Below are 24673 nucleotides of genomic sequence, written 5' to 3'. Positions count from 1 at the left end.
TACATGATGATGTGTTTCCCTCTTTATGCACTGAAGCTGGCACGTTCCCTGAGTTTTTCCAGCAAGATGGTGCACCACCACATTATGGGTGCCAGGTCCGAGCATTCCTAGATGAACAGTTTCCTGGAAAGTGGATTGGTCGCTGTGGGCCAGTTGAATGGCCCCCAAGACTGACCCCCTTAGACTTTTATCTTTGGGGTCATCTGAAGGCAATTGTCTATGGTGTGAAGATACGAGATGTGCAGCACCTGAAACTACGGATACTGGATGCCTGTGCTGGCATTTCTCCTGTGGTGTTGCTATCAGTGTGTGAAGAGTGGGATAAGAGGGTTGCATTGACAATCCAACACAATGGGCAGCACATTGAACACATTTTATAAGTGGTCAGAAACTTGTAAATAACTCATGAAAGAATAAAGTTACGTTGAAACCAAGCACACCAATGTTTTTCTTGTGACATTACCAATAGGTTTGATGTGTCACATGGCCCTCTTCCTATTGAAAAAACAAAAGTTGTATCAAGATGGCCAACTTCTAAATGGCCACCATGGTCACCACCCATCTTGAGGAGTTCGCCCCCTCACATATACTAATGTGCCACAAACAGGACTTTAATATCACCAACCATTCCCATGTTATTACGGTGTATCCATATAAATGGCCCACCCTGTAGAATGAAATACAGTTGTGAAAACCTAAGTACACCTCATAACTTGAAGTAGTCATTTTCTGTGTGACTTAAGTTTCTCATCATTGTGGAACAGTTTTGGTCCACTCTTCCAGAACACTGCTTCAGTTTATTGATGTTTGCAGGCATTCATTTATGCACAGCACTCTCACCGTCCCACTACAGCATTTCAAGGAGCTATTGATTGATTCTTGATTCTTTTCTTTTTCAGCCATTCTGTGGTAGATTTGCTGCTGTGGGATCTTTCTCATGTGCATGGCCGAGTTTAGGCCAAGCTTTAGCTGTCAAACAAATGACCTCACATGTGACTTTGGCACACAGAGCAGTTCATGGTTGACGACAGCAAAGTGCCCAGGAACAGTGGCTTCAACACAAGCACAAATCATCGCCCCTCCATCACCATGCTGACCATTATTATTTGGTATTGCATTTTATGCTTAATGCACAATCTGACCGTGAGGTGAATTTGCCCACCAGCAAACTGCCAAAACATCTGCTTTTATCGAGTTGCTCACATTCTCTGATTATCAATTAACTAAATGCTTTTGATTAGCAGCACCTGGCTTCTACATAATCTCTTCCAGTTCCAGTGGAATAAGCATGAGTTGACAGAGTCTTAGTTTTGTAGGTAAATCCCAATGCAGATGACAATTACAATTAGGAATGCAATTCAGCAGCATGCAATAAAAACATCACTTTATAAAGACTACTGCAACAGACATTCAGGAATTATATCAGTCTTAGGTTTTGTTTTTCATTTATTTTTGTGAATGTTTCTTAGGTGTAGAAGAAAAGTGCTTTGAGTGCTCAAGTACCAAAGACTTACATAAGAACCTGTCCATTTCATATTTTTATTTACTGAAATAAAATGTGTATATGTACCTAGCATTTTCATGAGGATAATGTAACTAATTTAATGCTACAGGTGTCTCCTTTAATTGAATGTATTAAAACTGTGTTTTTCATATTTATATGACAAGGCACTCGAAAGTTAAGTCATGACAGTGACATTTTATTAGTTATTTCCAAGACTTTTCTTTGTTTGTTCGAATGGAGACAGTCCAAATTTAATATTGTTTTTCATAATGTGCACAACAGATAAGCTAGAACATATTACAATTTTTGTAAAATAAATAAATAAATAAAAAGTTTTCAATATTTTGCATTAATTAATAAAAGCTCCCAAGAACTAAAACAAATATAAAAAAGATTATAAAACAAGTTCTGCAGACAAGAAACAGTCAGTCTGCTGAAAATGAAAGTGGAAAACTATTCATCTAATTATTTATTTGTAATAAATAAATACTTTCATTGTTTTTTATTTCTTTCCACTGTAATTTGAAGTGATTTTTTTCACTGAATTATTGTTTTCTTGAGTTTGATGTTAGCTGCGTGTTCTGTTATAAGGAAGTTTGTTGCATGCATCCTGCTTATGTTATTAATTATTCATCAGCACTTCAAAAGGATAAATGCACAGCACAACATTTGCCATTATTTATGGGTCACCAGATCAAGTCTCTTTAACTCTTTAAAACTTGAGGCAGTCACGTTGAATATCAAAGGAAATAAACAAAGTCAGTTTGTGTAGGAAAGATTCTGATTTACAGCCTCTGAAGATTACATCCTAAAGGGAAGGACTGTATTAACATGTTTTATTATTGGTATACCCAAAGCTGTGACTGTAAGATGTTCCCTCGCTGTTTGATTTAGCTGCATAGTTTAATTTCAAAGTGTGCTAGAGGTGCAGGACAGTGTACATAAAGGCTGGTGTTTTTACACAATACCGCTGCTACTGCCTATTAGTTAAAAAAAAAAAAAAGCCTACTGTTTGTCAGCTACTGCTGCCAAGGGATTTAACAAGGCACACAGGAAGTCATTTTAAATTAACAGCAATTTTATATGCTTCCTTTTTTTAGATTAGAAATGGACCAACAGTGCAATTTCTATTAGATTCTTGTGTCAGTATAACCTTGTGCTAAATATAAGCTGGGCTTCCGGCCACTCGGTGTACTTTATTGTTCCAAATTGTAAGTCTAACCCTTCATTCAAAATATGCAAATCAGCTCTGATTAATCTCCTTGTCACTAATCCTCACAGTTGATCCCTTCCAGAGTGGAGGGTCCAATTTGCATATCTCATTTTGCATCTACTCTTTTCTGATGGAAAGCCGGTAATTATGGTTCAAGCTTGCCCCGCTGCTCTATTAGTGAATAAACGTGATCTGCCAGTCTCAGCATGAGCCACAAAGGAATTTTAATCACTCCCTGACCCTGGCCCTCGTCAAAATTTATTAAGCCCATGAGGACTGAAGCTTAGATGTTTATTCAACTATGTATTTCAGCATGGGTTTGTCTTTCAACATCTGGTGATGCTCTTTTATTTCCTTTTGTTTTTGGTTGCAATCATTTAAAATAAAGCATTTGAATGACAAGACAAATTGTAAGTTAGTCCGCTTGATTTTTAACCTCTGTTAAAGGGGTTAAAAATTTCTTCTCATAACATTAAAACCTGTTTAAAAAGCAGGGGACACATACTTCATGTTTTCAATCTACTCTTGTGTAAATGTACTTTTCGCAGGCAATTCAGATCACATTGCACTGCGCTCTGTCTGTGTCCAACATATCACTGTCACTGTGCAATGTAATACACGCATAAGTCCCTTTAACCTTGTGAGCTCAAAGTTATCATCAGTGTCAACTCTAACCCTACCATGATTTGAAGAACAGTAAAAATTTAATCTTTAAAAAATTATTTTTTTTCATGAATGGCATTTTTCTTTTCTTTGCATATATATTCTCTGCATATTCTGGTAGAGCTAGGGTTGGGGTCAGCATGGGCAGTAAATAATTATTTAATGTGTGTGAAGGTGGAAACAGGGTACAGCATGCAATTTAAGCATGTGCTCCTAAAATAACAAGGTAAGAAAATACCATGTAGTCGCTTTTATGACAAGGTAAACAGCTATTGATGCAGTGAATATTGTATCTTAAAATGACTGGTTGCTTGCTTTCAAATAATGTATAATTTAAATTACAATTGAAAATACAGCAGTACATGTTTTTCCTTTTCTCAGTGCATAATCAAGCCAGGAAGTATTTCTTGATTTAGAGCACAACAACCACTCCAAATGGAAGTTCTGATTAAACTTCCTTTTAAATTACTTCCCTTTCTTCTTGGGTTAAATTAAACTACTGCCAGTTCACTGTTGATTTACATTCTAGTTTTCCTTCAGATTATCTTTCCACAGTTTATGTGCTATAAAAGTATAACATAATGACACAAAACACAATAGCAATAACAAAGTTCAGATGATTAGCTTTCTTTACTCATGCTGATTTTATTTCACCGAACATACATTTCTGCTCTTTCTTGCTTTCTAATTTCACTTTTGTCACTTCTTCTTCCCACATTACCGAAAGCCTCATATTCACCTTTTTTTCTGTCAGAGTTTCCTGAGGCAATAAATCGCTGGTTGCTGCTCTTTAAATATCATTATATTTCTGTCACTGTGCATTTTAGACCTTCTGTAACGTTGCACAAATCCTCCTCCATGTTCTGGAAGATGTCACATGAAGTTTCTGTTGATAATCTTTTGGCTTTAGTCCTGAACCACAAGCATCTAGAATTTGAGGAACCTGTCCTATCTCATTAGGGTAATTTCTTTCCTGACACTTTACTGATTAAATATGTTAAGATTCAGAATTTCCTTTACAACAAAACCCTATTTTTCTCTCTCTGTTTAACCCTGTATGACAACCTCAATCAGGAGTTCTTTTCTTAAGTACTTTTATTCATTCATTTTATTCAACATTGTATTTATATGTGTGTTTATAATCTAACTCCCCAAAATAAGTTCCTATACAACTAAACTACATTGTGAATTATATTTCTAAGAAAGTACTAGGGAGGGAGGAGGTACACCCTAGACATCTGGACATACTGCCGGTCACAAGGCAACAAAAAAATATATTAGAACATTTATTTCCCATGAAATGCAAGTGAGAATGTAGTTTATAGCATTATTCATAGGTAATTTAAAGAGTGATCTTGTGTGTGTGGGAGCCACATGGATTTATGGCCTATAATTGGCCCCACACAGGCTTTCATGAGCCAGATCAGGGCCCACCATGGTTTATGTGGTTAACTTGTGACTATGTTATAGGTCACATGGGGCCTGGAATGAAAATAAATAAATAAATAAATGAAAATACAAGATGTGGGCCTAACCAGGGATAAATAAAAACAATAAAATCTTGGCAGGCATCTTACTTTTTCCCCCCAATAAGATAAAAAAAAACATTTTCGGTGATCTGCTCAACACTTGTCTCAACACTGAAGCCAAGAAAGTCATTTCCTTTTTAAATGGATCACAGCCTGCTTTACACTCACTAAACCATGTACCAAAATTCCAACTATATCTGAAGCACATGGTTGGCTTAACCTGCCCATGAAGTCTACTCAGTCCAGTCAGGAACACAATGAGAAAATACGAAAATGCATTTATTTCAGTTTCACTGTGACTTCAAGTAAATTATTTGACTCCTTTTTCCCAGCAGCAGTGACCACATTGTTCCATGCTGAGCATGTTGTGCACTGAAAGAGTCGCTGTCTGTTTACAAAGCAAAAACTCAATAAGCGCAGAGTCCTATAGGCACAGTTTAAGTCAACATAAAAAAATGGTATGAAACCAACAGCCCAAACTTATCTATTTACATTCCACCCATCTGAGAGGGCAGCCAGTGTCTGCATTCCATTGCATATTCTATACACACCATATGTAGATATAACAGTCTCAGTATGACAGAGATGGAAAAATAAGAAAATAATAAAAAAAAATAAGAGTATTTTCTTCTTGAAAAAAAAATGATGATTGTACAGATCTAACAAACTTACCGGTTTCACATCATATGCGAAGAGCACATATTTCAGGTCAGGGGAGACTGCATACTTCGCCACGTTGAAGTTAATCTGATGAAAATAATAAAGAAGAAGAAATATTTTACAATACGACAAAAAAGATCAACTCTAAAGTACAGTACCAATGAAAAGTTTCAGTACACCTACTCAACCAATGAATCTCGATGAGTTTACATTAGGTCAGTTGAGTGTGAAGATCAGGGGATCTGATGCAATCAACTGTCAGCTATCATTAGTCTGCAGGTATGTTCAGTGTTGGGGAGTAACAGAATACATGTATCGGCATTACGTCTTTAAAATACAAAATATGAGTAACTGTATTCTGTTACAGTTACCGCTTAAATAGGTGACAATTAGAATACAGTGATTTTGTAGAAATAAATGGATTACACAGTGGTCTTTTCCTGTTTCTAATTTTGGTAATTCTATGAATCCCCAGAAACCCAAACAAAACACGCAATAAGAGCCTCCAATGTAAGTGTCCTGTTACATCAGAACTGCACATGATTATTTGCAGCTAGCAGGTTGTTAATGCTATCCATCAAGTCTACCAGTCTGCTGTCTATGAACTAACCTCAGCTAACACCAGCTAAAGATGTTAGCTCGGTGGCAAGTAGCCTTCAGTAATAGCAATAAATTACACAGCAATAGTACAGGGTGGGCCATTTATATGGATACACCGCCTGAGCCAAGGTGTGAAACTGGGTGTGGGTCCCAATCAGCCAGAGTTTCGTGTGAGTTCATTGTGAAACCTGGCCCCACCTTATCATGCGAATTCCTGAGATCAGATGGCCCAGGATGTGAGTGGGCGTTAAGGTGTCTGGGAAGGGATCTCAAAACTGGATTATAGATGGCTATAATCCAGTTTTGAGATCCCTCCCGAAACTCTGGCTGATTGGGACCCACACCCAGTTTCACACCTTGGCTCAGGCGATTAGAGGATCATCAGGGGGTCCTTTTGTCCCTCTGTGGGGGGTTACTCCCACTAGGTTTATATCTGGGACTCTCCACCATTTGACCTTAGAACTGAAGAAGCTTCTCGGATGAGAGGTGAAACGTCTTCAAGTAACTTAAAGAAGTCCAGACGCTTTTATTTGCAAGCTCCTTTGCCTACGATGACCTGGATGACTGAGAACCTTCACAGACAAGCACACCATTGTTTTTTTTGTGACATTACCAATAAGTTTGATGTGTCACATGGCCCTCTTCCTATTGAAAAAACAAAAGTTGTATCCAAGATGGCCAACTTCTAAATGGCCACCATGGTCACCACCCATCTTGAGGAGTTTGCCCCCTCACATATACTAATGTGCCACAAACAGGACTTTAATATCACCAACCATTCCCATGTTATTACGGTGTATCCATATAAATGGCCCATCCTGTAGATTCATGTAGTTGTAAAAAGCATGACAATATATCAAGTAATTCAAAGTATTCAGAATATGTTACTCATATTAAGTAACTTAACAGAATACGTTACAAACTACATTTTGGGCCATGCACTCTGTCATCTGTAGTGGAATACATTTAAAAATAACCTTCACAACACTGGGTATGTTTTGGCTCAACAAATGAAGATCACTTTAAGTACAAACAAAATACGATGCGTGTATCTGAATCACGCTGTTGTGGTCATGCTAGATAAGTGTTGACTTAAATCTTCAAAGATGCCTACAGCAACCCCCCACACCCACCCCGACACACACATCACAGGTCCTTCTTCATGGCAAGAACCACCTAATAACAAAGTCACTGCCCCTGGAAACCAAACTCTGGACTCCAAAGTCAAAATCTCTCATGTAGAGATTAACATGCTTTTATTTTTCTAACCTTTCTACCCAAAATGCCAGAAAGTGAAACTACAGAGTACAGTCTACAACGAGCAACACCACTGTGCAACCTAAATATGTAGAGGGTAGGAAAAAAAATCAACTGAATGGAAATTCTCTTAATCTTAATGAAAAACATTTAAGACCAATCCAAAGAGGATTTAAACTTTCACCAGAGACAAAATTTTACCAAGGGCTGTTAGGGGCTGATCATATCTCTATAACTCTTTTTGAATTACCTTATGTTTCACCCTCAGTTTCTACCTCAATTAGCTTACATAGTTTTCTTTTTGCAAAGTTACCATTTTAAATGAAAAAGCTTTCTTCTGCCTAGTAAATTAAACATTACACTGACTCTCTACACCAACCTGTGGTACAAATTGGTGTTACATGAAAATAAAGCATGATCTTTATTTAGCAGAATAGTCAAATTTGATGATTTTATTTACATTTAGTTTGAAATTATTTTTAAGGTCACAAATGCAAAATGCAAAAAATGTACCTTTAAATATTTTTATCAATTGGAGAGAAGTTATCTAAATGTCAGGGGCCGGACCCCGCCTCCAAACACACCCATTCTGGGTCTTATCTATATATGACTCCTCCAGTTCTACAAGCTGTTTGTTCTTGTTTTCATGCCCCACCCTCCCTCCCTCACGTTTTTTCAATTCTTTCACTTCTCATTAGTACATGGGGACCTGCCAGGCCCAGTCCCCATCGGGGCCTTCCCCAAACCGGAGCTCATTTCTTGATTAAGCTATTCACCTTTATCTACTAAAAATGCTACCAAACCTTAAATGAGGACTTGGGCCCAGCTAGTGAATTAATATTTGAGACAGTTTTGGCTTCTTAATTTCCTATAGACACGCCAGAATAGAGTGTGCCCAAACTTTTGAATGGCAGTCACCAGCCAGTAAACAAGACTAATAGTTACTTACAAATGTGCCGTTTGTCAGGACGATCTCTGTTTCATTTGTGAGGATGTTGAACTTGATGACATGGCCGTCACTGTTCCTGTAGATGACTTCAGAGTCTGTGTGAACAAAAAGGGAGAACAAAGAAAAAAAACACCTGCATGAATTCTGAAAGCTGTCATAAAAATGTAGAGAAAAACTTTAAACTGAAAGAACAAAGCAAAGCAGCCATTGTGGATTTGTTTAGAGTTGTCAAGATGCCATTAAAAACAACATCTTTTCAGCTTCACTGTTCCCTCAAATTAAAAAACAGTAAAAACGCCGCAGACAGCCAAAAGGGGCCGAGTTTGAGCGACGGTGATGTAATGTGATTAACTGCGAGCATGAAAAGTGAGATTTAACTGTCAGACAAACACAAAAGGAAATGCCCAGATTTTTCATCTCGCAGGTAGCGCGGCATGCTGTGTATTGATGGGAGCAGCATTGTGTGACGCTGCCAGGAAAACATCTTTTTGTACAGAGCAGAATTGGATGGACGTGACTGCATTGTTTGGTTTGTATTAAAGCTAAACACTGAGAAACACAGGCAACCATAAATGTCAAGGAATGTATGCATCCACATTTATAGTATTCATACAAGCAGAGTGAATCCACATTATACTAACAATCCTAATGCTCGGTGTAGTGAAAGACAAAGAAATCTGATGGGGATAAGCAAAATTTTCCTCATTCATGTTATTGATAGTGAAATTATCCATGTAAAGAGCAGATTTCCATCATCACAAACAGCAGCTTCCAAATTAACAGGCACAGGGAGAAAATGCACCAGCAATTAAGTATACTTTTCTTTTTGTTTCACCTGTTCAAATTATGCATCCGGCTTTCAAATGTACTTGTATGAATGCAGCTCCTGTACTATTCTAGCTGCAAATAAAGGCCCCAAATAGTGAGGCTGAAGCAGTGACAAAATGTGGGTTTGACGAATCGAACAAAAGGACAAATGAATCTCTGGTGTAACAAACAGTGAGGTGAGCAATGCCATAAAAACAGCGGGTGGCAGAGATGTGACAAAGAGTATTGAAAGAAGAAAAAAAACCCGACCAGTATAGTTAGCTCTCAGAAACAGCAACAAAGTTAACCTTGAAATTTTTATCTTCTCTGGGAATTCACCCTCAGATTTTTCTTTGGCTAGCTCTGCTGGATAGCTATCAATCCAAAGTGAAATATCTGAACATTTAATGGACACTTGGAACAAACATTTATTGTTCCCAGATAATTAATCCTTTTTTGGCTTTTCATTATGTGCCATTGTCAGGTGAAAACAATTTGTCCCAAACCTTGGCTTCTGGCTAAAATCTGTTTTATATATATCCCGCTTATATATATCTCCAGCATTTTGCCCCAAACGCATCTATCAAAGTGTCGCAGCAGGCTGGAGCTGCAGTCTGTGTGTCATTTGTTTAACTGTTTGTGAGGTATGTCTCTCTTTTTGCTGCATTTGCATTTAGGAGAAGATCATCCAAAGACATGTTAGAAGACATGTTATCAGAAGGTAAATATTAATTTTGCTTGATTCACCATACTGAGATCTGCAGTATAGGAAAGTTTATCCATGGATTTGCTGTGTTTTAAAAATAAAATTCTGTTTTTTTGCCTGTTGTTTTTAATACTCAAGTTTATGACGCCATTTTCATATTTGCTATTGATATTTATCTATAAAAATTACTATTACTATTAAGTTGTATTTTTTTTGTATTTTTTTGTATTTTTTTTGTATTTTTACTCAGTTGTATATAGTATTTGTATTTGTATTCTATTTTTATCTTATTGTATATTTATTTTATTTTATTCTACTGTATATAGTATTTTATTTTATTCTATTCTGTACAGTTGTGTACTGTATTTATTCTTATTGTATTCTAATTTTTGCCTCATAACTTTTGCACTGTCCACTTCCTGCTGTGACAAAACAAATTTCCCACGTGTGGGACTAATAAAGGTTATCTTATCTTATCTTAAGTTTGTTTTGATTAGACCTTATGAAACTACTTTATTCTTTCAACTTTTATTTATTTAATCATTTCAATTATTCTTTATTTTGTTTATTTGAGATCTATTTTTAGTTAATTGAAATATTTGTTTATTCTATTTGATGGAATTTTTTGGCTTTATTAAGTTATTTGTTTTTTATTCATTTATTATCTTTTTTATTTTGTTTTTGTTTGCCGGAGTTTTTTTTTTTTCCTGTTTTGCTCCCATGTTTTAGGATAAATAATAGATCTTTAGTTACCTTTATATTAAATGATTGCCTTAGTATATCATAACCGTTTTCTAAAGTTATCACTGGGTGGATTATGCAAAACAAACAATGAACAAAAAATGTAAAACATACGTGAACTGCAGAACAAGTAAGAGGAGGTTGTGATGGATAGAGAGTAAGAAAGGGAATAAATATATGGACTTGCTTTGTATTAAAGCAGATGATGATTGATTCACCTAAACATAACCATAACATAATTGAATAACACTCGAACTCTAAAGACAACGGTTGTGAATTAATATGTTTCCTTATATATATTTAGATATATACACTTGCAAAAACTGAAAATGTGTTGTTGATAAGCTTGATTAAATACGTTTTAAAGATAGTCTGAGGATTATAAATAAAGTAATAGTAATGGCTTTTCTCAGATGACGTTAACCTGCTAATAAGTAAGTAATAATGTTATCATTTCATCACAGTCGCATATAACCACGACTAAAGTGTATCTGACTTCAGCTGAGGGTTCAGTATATAAATCTACGGTGGAAGTAGCACAAACAAATAAGCATGACCGAAGAATATTTCACAATTGATAGCCACAATACCCAAACTCACTTTTATATTATCTTCTTTTAATGTAAAACTTGTTCAGTAGATTTTTATCAGTAGAGGAGCTCATACTGCATGGCATGAACTGGAGATGAGTTTGTGGTAGTTTACTGTACAACAGAATTTTTCAATGCAAAATACAAACATTAGACATTCATCTCCGTAGCAACAGCACCTCTTGAATCAGGATCTTCAGGGTACTCAAAAACTATTCAAAATATTCAGCTCTGAGAAAGAACAGGGCCAAGTTTCCTGCCAGGGAAGTAACATCTTCGGAACAATCAGATACACAAATAAAGGTTGACAATCTTAAAAGTTAAGTATGCAAGAAAAGAGTCACAGAGGTGAATGGCGCTTTAGCTGCAAATTTGAGGAAACGGCAAGAAATGTCAGGTGATAATGTTTTTATAACTGTCAAACCCCTTCAGCTGCAATATTTAATATTGGTTGGGCTATACAAATAAAAGTGCATTGAATGAATTGCATAAAAATGACTGGACCTTATTGGATGGAAGCTGTGGCTGATGAATGATGATGAATGAGCCTGTGGTTGAATGAGCTAATGTGAGCTAAAATTTCACTATGCTGCCTGAACAAGCACAATTCTCCATTCAGGTTTCCATCACAAGTTTTTGGCCCTTTTCAGATGTTCTTTCCAGTAATCTGACAGCAATTTAACACAGTTGCGCAATGTCAGAATATTCCACCTTTTCATTTGTTGATAAATGTCACAACAGCAATCTCACCAAGTCACACTTGCAACCCTAAAACCTTTGAAACGGAATACATCTGATTGAAGACGGCGAAATCGATTGGCACACAAAAGATTTCGGTATATTGGTCATGCTGTTCAGTCTCATGTGCTTAGTGTCAAATACAGCACACACTGTGGCTCTTTCCAGAACAGCTTCTGTATGTCTGAATAAAGTTACAGAACATTACAATGAATATTTCTTAATAACACGAAACAGCCTCATACCTTAGATGGCATTTGCAGAAAGCGTGTCTTTTCAGATCCAGATGATGGCCATAGTTGTTTTTACATATACAGTAGAATATGGTATTACCTGAAGCAGGCTCATTTCAGTGCAGAGCCACATCAGCTACTGCAATAGTCCTGCTCTTACTGGATTTATATACCAAATTGACAAATTTAAATACGGTATTTCATTTGGCTATAATAGTTGCACATCTACAAAATACCTTGCAATCCACCTCAACATCAGCATTTCAAGATGCTACCTGACACAGCTGTGATGCAGTCAGTCTGCCTTGATACAGGTAAAGTAGATACATTGTGGGTTTAGTCTTCATTAGTAATATTCTCGTGTTTATACAGATTGGCATTTTCCTAGGAGCTGGTGCAAAAATGAAGCCTGAGTTGCATCTCTATACACTGCTGAGTTAACCAATTTTGCCATAATGCTGAAAAAACAGTGACACTGTTCGCTCTTAAATTTCCATGTAAAACTGACTCTAAACATGCAGGGTGTATCATTTACAGAAAATGTACCGTGCTTTGTTTATGTTCATGTAACCCCTATAGACATGGTTACTAGTATTTTCTTGTTTTTACCTGGTATTATTATTTCCGACACCCCTTGAACACACTTTGATTTTCCGTAGTTCAGTGAATGCAACAAAAGCACGTTGCTGCATTAAGCTAGGCAAAACGGAGCAAGACACCGAGAGCAAATAACAAGCTACACAGTGAGTCTTTTGGTATAAAATAAGTGTTATAAAGTATTTTCAACAGTCTCTAACTTAAAGTTATGTACTTTTCAGAGGCCTTTATGTGTTTTACTCTCGACCAAAACCAGGCAGAGCGTGTATTTGTTTCTTGGGAATTCCGGTGAGTTACTAGAGATGATAAGTTAGCAGGAAAACTTATGCTAATTTTACATGTGGTAAACACTGCAACAGTGCGAATTCCGTATTGTCTAAAAAAAGCTAAAACCAGTCGGAGTACTTGAATCGTGTGTGAAATGGAATGTCGTATTTTATTTTATTGTCTATTTGATTGGGCATCTTCACAAATGTGCAAAACTAATGCAGGATGCACTTCTCTTTTAGCCATAAATGTTGTCCAGTGCCTTTTCTGCACTTTGTCATTTCAGTTATAGGTTAATACATGTAAATAAGTTATTTAAAACTAGCTACGTTACAAACATTTCATGATGTGATTACATATGCCTTAAAAAGGGGTATTTAAATACAATTGATTGTAATGCTGTAAAGCAATACAAATGGAATTCATAGAGACAGAACAATGTTAAAACGACAGTGTACTTGATTTTGAAAACTTTATGAGATCTCATTTTATTTAGAAAAACTGTTAAGAACTATTTTTTTATTGCTCTGTACTGTATGTGCAGACTGGTTTTTTGTGATCCTGGATCTGAAGTGGTTCTGGATATGGATGGCGAGCCAGACCCTGTGAAAACTCTTGGCGAATCCAAAAGCAGTGTGGCCAGCTGTTCTGGATGCAGGAGTAGAGCTACAGTCTGAATTACTTCGAATCGCAGGATTTCAGATAAGCAAGAGCAAAAACTGCTTACTTCATACGGATTGTTTCTCTGGGAAACTATTGAACTCCCAATATCCTGCTCATCAGGAGTCAGGTCTAAAGAGACTACTTATTTTATTTTATTTTGTTGTTATTTTCAAAAGAGCGCTCTTCTCTGTTGATCTTCTGTTAATTTTCTATGCTGTTTACATTGGATTATTGCACCACTGTAACATTGTAATAAATCTGCCGGCTGTTCAACACTCAATTCTCTCAAATTTATTTTACTCCTCTCGAATCTAGTCTATAAGTTTAACCCTACTATACTAAGCAGGTGTTACATAAAAGTGGCGAGCCAGCCAGGAGGAGTTTGGCTATTTAATGCCTTTAATCCAATCATTGGCACACAGTTGGCAGTTTTATGACAATTTTTGCACATTTTTCCACTGAAGTAACATGGATGTCATTGAACGTGAACGTATCAAGGTACCAAATGCTGTACTAATCAGTGGGTTTTCTGGTACAGAGACTGATGAAGAAGTTGTTAAGTTTTTGCAACACTATGGTTCTATTGCACGAACAGTGAAAATTGCTAGTTCTGACCCTGACTTTAAAGATACAGTTATAGTTGAGTTTGAGTATGGCACAGCCATTGAGTCGATTCAGGGTGAACTACCCTGTCACAGAACAACATCTGACCCAAATGTAGTTCACAGCATCCAACTCTTATCCCCAATTTACAGTGCTAAGCTAACGGCTAGTACTACAGAGTATTACCTTTCTAATTTAAAGGGTATTGCTAAGGTGAGTGGGGTAGATTATGAGAAAATGCTACTTAGTGAACTTAACAAACTTCAGGCCTCTGCTGGGGAAAGGGAGGGTACAGCCCCCTCTAAGGTCATTTCAGTAGATGACCCAGTCCCTTTAATACCTGGTTCTGTTTTGAGACGACCAAGCAGTGAAACTATCCCACCCACTCTGACCACTGACACCATCAATCCTTCCCTTACTGACAGACCAGCTCCTATTTTGAACCCTGAACACTTGACCACACCTGAAGTCCAGAGGGTCATTGTGGAGCACATTGTCAAAAGTACTGATATGTCCCAATCCTATCCAAGCTCTGTAAAATTCAGGTCCTTTTCTGGAAAAACTCCATGCCCTAATACGGAGGTTGACTATGACACTTGGCGAAGTCATGTTGAGTTTTATCTTGCAGATTCTTCTGTTCCTGAAAGACAAGTAGTACGGAAGATCATTGACAGCCTCTTACCGCCAGCTGCAAACATTGTTAAACAATTGGGTCCCTTGTCCAGCCTCAAAGACTTTTTGAGCTTGCTTGATTCTGCATATGGAACTGTAGATGACGTTGATGAGCTGTTCGCAAAATTCTTGAGTACAAACCAAAATGCTGGCGAAAAACCTTCAGCCTATGTGCACAGGCTGCAGACTACCCTTGACTAAGTTGTAAAAGGGGGAGGAGTCCCAGTTAGTGATTTCGATCAGCAGCTTTTGAAGCAGTTCTGTAGGGGATGCTGGGATGATAACCTAATCGCTAGCCTCCATCTAGAGCAAAAGAAATCCAGTCCACCCTCCTTTTCTGAGCTGCTTTTACTCTTGCGAACAGAGGAAGATAAGCAGGCAGCCAAGTCAACTCGCATGAAGCAGCACTTGGGAATTTCAAAAGTAAAGGTGCAGTCCAATCCTTTAAATGTTTACCCAACCACTGAGTTTCAAGCTGCTGCTGCTACTGACAGCTCCGCTCAAGCATCTGCCAAGAAACTGCAAAAACAAATTGCTCAACTGCAAGAACAGTTAAGTTCCTTAAAAGCTTCAATGGAAACCATGGTTGCAAAGAAACCTCAGGCAAAGTTCCCAAAAGCTGTAAAGAAACAGCAGCTAAAAGAGGCACAAACACAGAACTCTCCGTTGAAAAATGAAGGCTTTGGCAAAAACAAAAAGCCTCGCCCATGGTTCTGCTTTAACTGTGGCGAGGATGGCCATATAGCTCCCTCTTGTGACAATGAGCCGAATCCCAGTACTGTTGAAGCCAAGCGGAAAGAGCTAAGGGTAAAACAAAAAGCTTGGGAAGACCAATGTGACTCTGATTTAAACTAGTTCCTGTTTCAGTTGAGGGACAAACTGGAACTAGAAGCGACAAAAGTCCCACTCAAAACCGCCCAACAAAAAAGTGTTGTGCACAAACAAGTATGCGTCATTCCAGCTTTCCAAAGGGCTTAATTGGCAAGAAGTGCACAGCTAATGTCAACATAGCTGGAGTGAGTTGCAATTCTTTGTTAGACTCTGGGTCGCAAGTAACGACTATTTCACACTCATTTTACCAGAGACATTTGTCTGATCTTCCCATCCAGCCAATCAGTGACTTAGATGTTGAGGGTGCAAATGGACAAGTTGTACCTTATCTAGGGTATGTAGAAGTTCCAATTGGCTTTCCAAAGGAGTTTGTTGAGTCTGAGCCCCAAATTTCTACATTAGCTCTCATTGTCCCTGATTTACGTTCCAGCACAGACTTACCAGTTTTAATTGGTACAAATGCCCTTGATGTTTTATATGAGGAACACTGTAGGGATACTCCTATTTCATCAGCTGTCTATGGCTATAGTCAGATTTTAAAAATCCTTGAACATAGACATGAAACAAAAAGCACAGGAAAGCTTGGACTAATGACACTGAGGGGCAACACACCTTACGTAATACCAGCTCATGAAAGGGTTTGCCTAGAGAGTTACGCCCACCTAAATTCACCAACCACTGACAGATGGGCAGTTGTAGAGCAGCCAACTTCCTCAGCCCTTCCGGGAGGAATCTTTGTCGATTGCTGCCTTATCACAGTGCCACGTCAAAGTCCTTACAAGCATCCTATTTGGATCAGAAACGAAACCGATCATGACATCATCCTTCCTGGCAACTGCGTTCTTGCTGAACTACACATTGCAGACCAAGTCCTTGAAACTCAAACCACGTCGAGTGCAAACTCTGCAGGCTGTTGCAGCCTGTCGGCAGACTCATGTTCATTACCCAGTGACCAGTTGACCTTTGATTTTGGCGATTCACCTCTGCCCAAGGAATGGGAAAGTCGGGTCACGCAGAGTCTTAGTGCCTACCGTGACGTTTTTGCATGCCACGATCTCGACTTTGGCCATGCCACTAAAGTTAAGCATAAGATCAAGCTTAAAGACGAAACGCCTATAAAACAGAGATCGCGGCCCATTCATCCAAATGACTACGAAGCAGTCAGGAAACACCTTAAAATGCTTCTCGATGCTGGGGTAATAAGACAGTCAGAATCTCCCTTCTCATTCCCCATCGTTGTAGTCAAGAAAAAGAATGGTGAGGTACGCCTCTGTGTGGATTACCGCAAGCTTAATGTGCAAACGGTAAAAGATGCTTACGCGTTGCCAAACCTCGAAGAGACCTTCTCCGCCCTATCTGGTTCAAACTGGTTTTCTGTCATGGACTTGAAGTCAGGCTATTACCAGATAGAGATGGAGGAGGAGGATAAAGCCAAAACAGCCTTCGTATGCCCACTGGGGTTTTATGAGTTCAATCGAATGCCCCAAGGCATCACAAATGCTCCCAGCACCTTTCAGAGGTTAATGGAGAGGTGTATGGGAGACATTAATCTCAAGGAGGTACTCGTCTTCCTAGACGATTTGATTGTTTTCTCAGACTCCCTCGAGCAACATGAACAGAGGCTAAAGCATGTTTTGGACCGTCTTCGTGAATATGGCTTAAAGTTGTCCCCGAAAAAATGTCGCTTTTTCCAGACATCAGTTAAATATTTGGGCCATATTGTCTCCAAAAATGGTGTGCAGACTGATCCTGAAAAGGTTGCTGCTATCAAGACCTGGCCAGTGCCACAAAACTTGAAACAGCTGAAGTCATTTTTAGGGTTCACAGGCTATTATCGTCGATTTGTTAAGGACTATTCAAAGATAGTCCGGCCCTTAAACGATCTCACATGTGGCTATCCACCTCTCAGAAAAGGCCAGAAACAAACAGGCACTTCTAAATATCTCAATCCTCGAGAACCCTTTGCAGACAGATGGACACCTGTTTGTCAGTCAGCCTTTGAATGCATTAAGGAGAAGTTAACATCATCCCCTGTATTGGGGTTTGCAGATCCAAAGCTCCAATATGCTCTGCACACTGACGCTAGTACCACGGGCCTGGGTGCCGCTCTTTATCAGGAGCAGGATGGTAAAATGCGCGTCATTGCCTATGCTAGTAGGGGATTGACACCAAGCGAGACCAGATATCCAGCTCATAAGCTAGAATTTCTAGCTCTGAAATGGTCCATTGTCGAAAAATTCCATGATTACCTTTACGGTAACGAGTTCATCGTTGTAACGGATAACAACCCGCTTACATATATTCTGACCACGGCAAAACTTGACGCAGCGAGTTATCGCTGGTTAGCAGCGTTGTCTACCTTCAACTTCCAAATCAAATACAGAGCTGGGAAGGCTAACCAGGATGCCGACGGCCTATCACGGAGGCCTCATCAAACTCTGGCTGCAGATAGTGTGACATTGGAAGAGGAAAACAGGATTCAACAACTCACCTCACGCCTTCTCGGATCCCTTCCAAGCTCTAACAGTGTATGCCCTGACACTGTAGCAGCTATATGTAATAAGCATCTTCTCAATGAGAACAGTGAGAACTCACCTTGTGTCATTCTGGTTGAGTCCTTGGCTATGAGTGCTGATGCCATTCCTGATGCATACAGTGATGCTGAAACATCTGGTCAAGTAGCTGCTCCCTTGTTTTCTGAGCATGAGCTTAAAGAACACCAAAGATCTGACCCAAGCATAAACCACGTCATTCAGTTACTAGAATCTGGTGCTGATGTACCATGCGAAAACAGGTCTGAAACATTTGACATAAAACTGATGCTCAGAGAATGGAAACGTTTTGAAATGAGAAATGGCCTTCTGTATAGGAAACGACAGTGTGACTCAGTTACAACTTACCAGCTTGTACTCCCTGTCTCTCTTAGGTCTACTGTTCTCAAGCTGCTCCATGATGATATGGGTCATATGGGGTGGGAGAGGACTCATGATCTAGTGAGGGCAAGATTTTATTGGCCTAAGATGGGTGCTGATATTGAGACTAAAATAAAGAACTGTGGTCGTTGTGTTAGAAGGAAGTCCTTGCCTGAAAAAGCAGCACCACTGGTTAACATCAAAACCACACGCCCAATGGAATTGGTGTGTATGGACTTTCTTTCTATTGAACCCGACAGTAAGAGTACCAAAGACGTGTTGGTCATCACAGATCATTTCACGAAATATGCAGTGGCCTTGCCCACCCGAGACCAAAAGGCAACCACTGTGGCCAAAAATCTTTGGGAAAACTTTTTAGTTCACTATGGGTTCCCCGAATGCCTCCATAGTGACCAGGGGAGGGATTTTGAGTCACATGTTATTAGGGAATTGTGCTCAACCACAGGCATTAAAAAAGTAAGGACCAGTCCTTATCACCCGAGAGGTAACCCCGTTGAGCGATTCAATCGCACCCTGCTTGGTATGCTGGGCACTCTGAAGGATGAGCAAAAGATTCATTGGCGTGATTTTGTCAAGCTTCTTACCCACGCCTACAACTGTTCAAAGAGTGAGGTTACCGGGTTTAGCCCTTACGAGCTAATGTTTGGTCGAAAACCCAAGCTACCAGTCGACCTTGCCTTTGGGTTGCCAGTTACAGGGGACTCACCAACATCCCATTCCCAGTATGTGCGCAATCTGAAAGCTAGGCTTGAGGAAAGTTACCAGATTGCACTCGAAAACTCCAAGAGAGTTGCTGAGCGAAACAAGAACAGGTTTGATAAAAAAGTCAGAGTCCACACTTCAAGCTGGGGACAGAGTCTTAGTCAAGAACGTTCGTTTGCGCAGTAAACACAAACTTGGCGATAAATGGGAACACATGGTGTACCGTGTTGTTAAGAAACTGGAAAATGTTCCTGTGTATGTGGTCCAACCGGAGAAGGGTGGTGGTCCGAGCAGGACTCTTCATCGAGACCTTTTACTTGCATGTGGTGATCTCTCAGACATTGAGGATGAGGTTGAGACAAAGCCCAAACCTCCACGTCGACCTAAGACTCGGCAGAGCCCTTCTGAACCTAAAGATACAGAAATGTCAGAGTCTGAGGAGGAGTATGAATGCATTTCAAGTCATCCCTCAATCCAAACCAAGACGTTTATCAGAATTTGTGACCAAACTCAAAACCATTCCCATGTGCAAAATGAGACAACAAGCTCCGAAATTCAAAATGATCCATGTACGCTCAAAAGTGACAACTCTTTGCTTCAACCAATAGAGACAATCTCGGACGAGAATGACCATGGACAGGGAAATCAAACTGAACCTGAATTGCTGAATGAGGAATCTCACTCCAACATCATGGGAGAGAATCATATTGTCCAAGTTCAAGGAGAACCAGATGTTGAGATAGAAAACATAGAGCAGAGTGAAAATATCACTGACCAACATGCTGAACAAACACCTGAAATAACTCCTGAAACACCTCAAGTGAGAAAATCTGAGAGATTAAAGCGACCCCCAGGACGGTTTCATTATCCCCAGTTGGGTCAACCCCTTATATCCTTTGCACAACGATTTCTGGATAACTTTAACCAAGCTCTTGAGTCGTTTAGTAGCTATGAAAACACTCAAATCTATGATGTTTAGATACATTTTAAGTACATGAAGGCACTCATGTTTATTCAAAGGGGGAGGGTGTAACCCCTATAGACATGGTTACTAGTATTTTCTTGTTTTTACCTGGTATTATTATTTCCGACACCCCTTGAACACACTTTGATTTTCCGTAGTTCAGTGAATGCAACAAAAGCACGTTGCTGCATTAAGCTAGGCAAAACGGAGCAAGACACCGAGAGCAAATAACAAGCTACACAGTGAGTCTTTTGGTATAAAATAAGTGTTATAAAGTATTTTCAACAGTCTCTAACTTAAAGTTATGTACTTTTCAGAGGCCTTTATGTGTTTTACTCTCGACCAAAACCAGGCAGAGCGTGTATTTGTTTCTTGGGAATTCCGGTGAGTTACTAGAGATGATAAGTTAGCAGGAAAACTTATGCTAATTTTACATGTGGTAAACACTGTAACAGTGCGAATTCCGTATTGTCTAAAAAAAGCTAAAACCAGTCGGAGTACTTGAATCGTGTGTGAAATGGAATGTCGTATTTTATTTTATTGTCTATTTGATTGGGCATCTTCACAAATGTGCAAAACTAATGCAGGATGCACTTCTCTTTTAGCCATAAATGTTGTCCAGTGCCTTTTCTGCACTTTGTCATTTCAGTTATAGGTTAATACATGTAAATAAGTTATTTAAAACTAGTTACGTTACAAACATTTCATGATGTGATTACATATGCCTTAAAAAGGGGTATTTAAATACAATTGATTGTAATGCTGTAAAGCAATACAAATGGAATTCATAGAGACAGAACAATGTTAAAACGACAGTGTACTTGATTTTGAAAACTTTATGAGATCTCATTTTATTTAGAAAAACTGTTAAGAACTATTTTTTTATTGCTCTGTACTGTATGTGCAGACTGGTTTTTTGTGATCCTGGATCTGAAGTGGTTCTGGATATGGATGGCGAGCCAGACCCTGTGAAAACTCTTGGCGAATCCAAAAGCAGTGTGGCCAGCTGTTCTGGATGCAGGAGTAGAGCTACAGTCAGAATTACTTCGAATCGCAGGATTTCAGATAAGCAAGAGCAAAAACTGCTTACTTCATACGGATTGTTTCTCTGGGAAACTATTGAACTCCCAATATCCTGCTCATCAGGAGTCAGGTCTAAAGAGACTACTTATTTTATTTTATTTTGTTGTTATTTTCAAAAGAGCGCTCTTCTCTGTTGATCTTCTGTTAATTTTCTATGCTGTTTACATTGGATTATTGCACCACTGTAACATTGTAATAAATCTGCCGGCTGTTCAACACTCAATTCTCTCAAATTTATTTTACTCCTCTCGAATCTAGTCTATAAGTTTAACCCTACTATACTAAGCAGGTGTTACATTCATGTCAGTGACAACAGCAAACTTACAACAGCTGTGAACACTGTGCCAAAACTCTGGCTCCAATTTGTAGGTCCCGAGTGCCACCACTCATTCTTTACCCTGTTGTTTATAGATGAGTATATTTTTGATCTTAAAACTTGTGATGTTGTGTTACATTGTTAGACTCACACAAAACGTACATGTATTCAGTGGGGGTCCTATGCCTGTTTGCCACCCTGGGCGAACACTCCCTCTGCGAGCTGGTTATTAGATGCTGCTCCAGCCAGAACAGAGAATCCCCCGCCGCCCCGCCCTCCTCCCTGAGCCGTAATCAGCAGGCGCACCTCGCAAACGGAGGGCGCCCTTACTCCCAGCAAATGGGCGATAGAAAACCGATCGGTGCCTATGCCATTCCCAATATGCGCTGGCATGACGTCGGGGCAGCATGAGTACGAGCATTTTATTTTATTTTATTTTATTTTATTTTTTGCCGATGCTCGTGATGCCGCCCCCCACCTCCTCGGGCAACCGCCCGTATCAAAAACCGCTACTGAATGTATTACAGTATTTGTCTTATTGTTCCTTATTTCTTAAGCTTCCTGGTAATGATGGTGGACCCTGATTTGTCTTTACACTTATATCTCACTATAATAAATGGTTAGAATCGGTCATACTATATGGATCCCTCAACCAGATTCGTAATATTAAAGTGTAAATATGTTCTAGGTTCCTTTCAAAAAATATAAATTATTATTGATTTTTTTCTTCATGTGATTACATTTTGGTTAGCTTTAGGCACAAAACTACTTTCTTTGGTTTCGTTTCTGCTTGCTCGGCTCACTGGCAGTGTAATTATGTGAGAGCAAACAATGCGTGGATCAGGGTAAGGGTCACGTCTGGGTCCCAGAGGTTATTCATTGCCATTGGTATTGTAACAGCTGTACTTCACATGTAGTAGCCGTCTTTACTGGTTAATCCCAAACATTCCAGATGTTGTGTTTCAGTCAGTGGTGTACTGACTGCTTTTCACCTTTCTGATACAGTCTTAGCAAACAAATGAAGAAACACAAAATACTTTAAGATTGATCTGCTTTACTCTTGGCTTTGGTTTGGATGTAAAATATTTTTCATTACAAACAAGTGAGCAAGTGAGCGACAAGGTGATTAAAAATACTTAATTTTTGAAACATTAATAATAATAATAATAATAATAATAATGATGTATTTGACTCCCCCACATCACAGATGTAAACTATGGAAAAGAGCTTATTGGGAATTTCCCTAAGATACTTGATCAAGAGTTCAAAGCTTTGAGGTGCTGCTCGTTCTCTGTGACCAGGATGATATTTAATCAATTATGTGTGTAGGATGAAGGTGCTTTTCTGTTTCTCAAAAATTGATCTTCAATATAATTGTGTTCACACTTTTGGTCTATGTGATCCTGCATTGGAAAAAAACGATCGGGTTTCCAAAGAAGTGCTTTGTGTTCAGTACACTTGTCTCGTAGAAATATATTAAATATAGGTTCCAAACCCAGTTTCTTACTATCAAAAGCGAGATCGGTTGAATAGTCCTTTTGTCTTTGACTGCACAGCTTTTCTTGACCTTGATTGAAAACAAGAGAAAAGTTGATTCTGAAAACAGAGCCTTTCAGCACTGGTGGGAGACTGAATATACTGTATGTTTAGAAACATTGCTGGTAAACCCATTTATTATTTGTGGAGCTAATGTGGCTGGGATTTAATTTAAGACGGCACTACGAGTCACAACATAAGCTGAAAAACTGAAATGCAGAAACTACAGAAGTAGAAGAGCTAAAGAAGAATCTGACATTTCAGCAGACGTTTGTCACCAGAGCAAAATCACAAAGTGAAGCTGTTGTGAAAGCAAGTTTTATTGTAGCAGAGGAGACAGCCAGAACACCGGGCTATTTACCGGGGGAGAGTTTCTGAAGAGCTGCATGATGAAGGTGTGCGTCTTGTGTCCAGACAAAACGCAGATTTTGGCAAATGTGAGCTTGAGGAGAAATATGATTGCTGATCGGGTTGGTGAGATGGCCACTGATTTAAGAACACAGTTGTGTGAAAGAAGCAAAAACTTCATTGCATACTCTCTTGCTGTGGATTGAAAGTACAGACATGCTGGACATTGCACAGCTGACCATCTGAATCCATGGAGTGTAAATATTGGACATTAAATCGATGCACGGGACAACGACAGGAAAAGACATTTATGAAAACGTATTTCAAAGTGTAACTGACATGAAACTGCCCTGGGACAACAGATGGAGCGCTGGTGTTGTGCAGGATGTAGAATCTAGTAAAGATGCAAGAGGAGAACTGTACCATGAGTTAACTGCATATTACTGCATCACACACCAGGAAACACTGTGTGGTAAAGTCCTAAAAATGGAGCATGTAATGATCACCGTAACGCAGACCGTAAACTTTATCTGAGCTAAAGGTTTAAATCACCGCCATTTATTCTGGAATAATGTTACTGTCTGTTTTTATTCGTATTTATGTTTAAAAAAAACCATTGTTTTAGTGTGTTCAAAAAATGTTTATCTTGTTTGGTCCGCGACCTAAAGTGTGCCTTTAGTTTTGGCCCCTGTGCAACTGAGTTTGACACCACTGCTTTAATGCAATGGCAGACATTGTTCTTATGATTTTCCCACAAAAAAATGGCACTGTTTTGAAATGTAGTACCAAAAAAGCATCTTAAGCACTTTGCCACATGTAATCGTATTTTTTTATGCAGGTTGTAAAAAGGTTGACAGCCCAGTGAAAAATATAATTTCATTACCAAGGTGGAATTAAATTAAATGACTATATAAAGAAAAGCTGCTCACCTGTGTCAACCCTTCCTGGTGAAGAACTCATCCACTTGA

At 38.9% G+C, this 24673-nt stretch overlaps 1 protein-coding gene and 2 long non-coding RNA genes across 3 annotated transcripts in view; 2 read left to right on the top strand and 1 right to left on the bottom strand.

The window, feature by feature from the left end:
* The window catches only part of dpp10 (dipeptidyl-peptidase 10 (non-functional)), a 310034-nt gene that overhangs the window by 55951 nt on the left and 229410 nt on the right, over positions 1-24673 (bottom strand). Inside the window, exons 4-5 of the mRNA XM_085375032.1 lie at positions 8376-8470; positions 5582-5656 (exon numbers count right to left, since the gene is read on the bottom strand). Coding sequence (XP_085231158.1) covers positions 5582-5656; positions 8376-8470 — 170 coding nt within the window. The remainder of the gene's footprint in view (positions 1-5581; positions 5657-8375; positions 8471-24673) is intronic.
* On the top strand, positions 12829-13894 carry LOC146616501 (uncharacterized). The gene is made up of 3 exons (XR_014906971.1): positions 12829-12933; positions 13009-13075; positions 13599-13894. It is a non-coding gene; the product is annotated as an uncharacterized LOC146616501 (long non-coding RNA).
* On the top strand, positions 20340-21421 carry LOC146616500 (uncharacterized). Its single transcript, XR_014906972.1, has 3 exons — positions 20340-20664; positions 20740-20806; positions 21330-21421. It is a non-coding gene; the product is annotated as an uncharacterized LOC146616500 (long non-coding RNA).

The sequence above is a fragment of the Diplotaxodon limnothrissa genome, linkage group LG16 (assembly GCF_057381915.1).
Source record: "Diplotaxodon limnothrissa isolate DT_005_m linkage group LG16, D_limnothrissa_male_GT1.1, whole genome shotgun sequence".
NCBI classification, from domain to species: domain Eukaryota; kingdom Metazoa; phylum Chordata; class Actinopteri; order Cichliformes; family Cichlidae; genus Diplotaxodon; species Diplotaxodon limnothrissa.
Note: the sequence above shows the minus strand (reverse complement) of the source record. Positions and strands in the feature narration are given on the sequence as shown.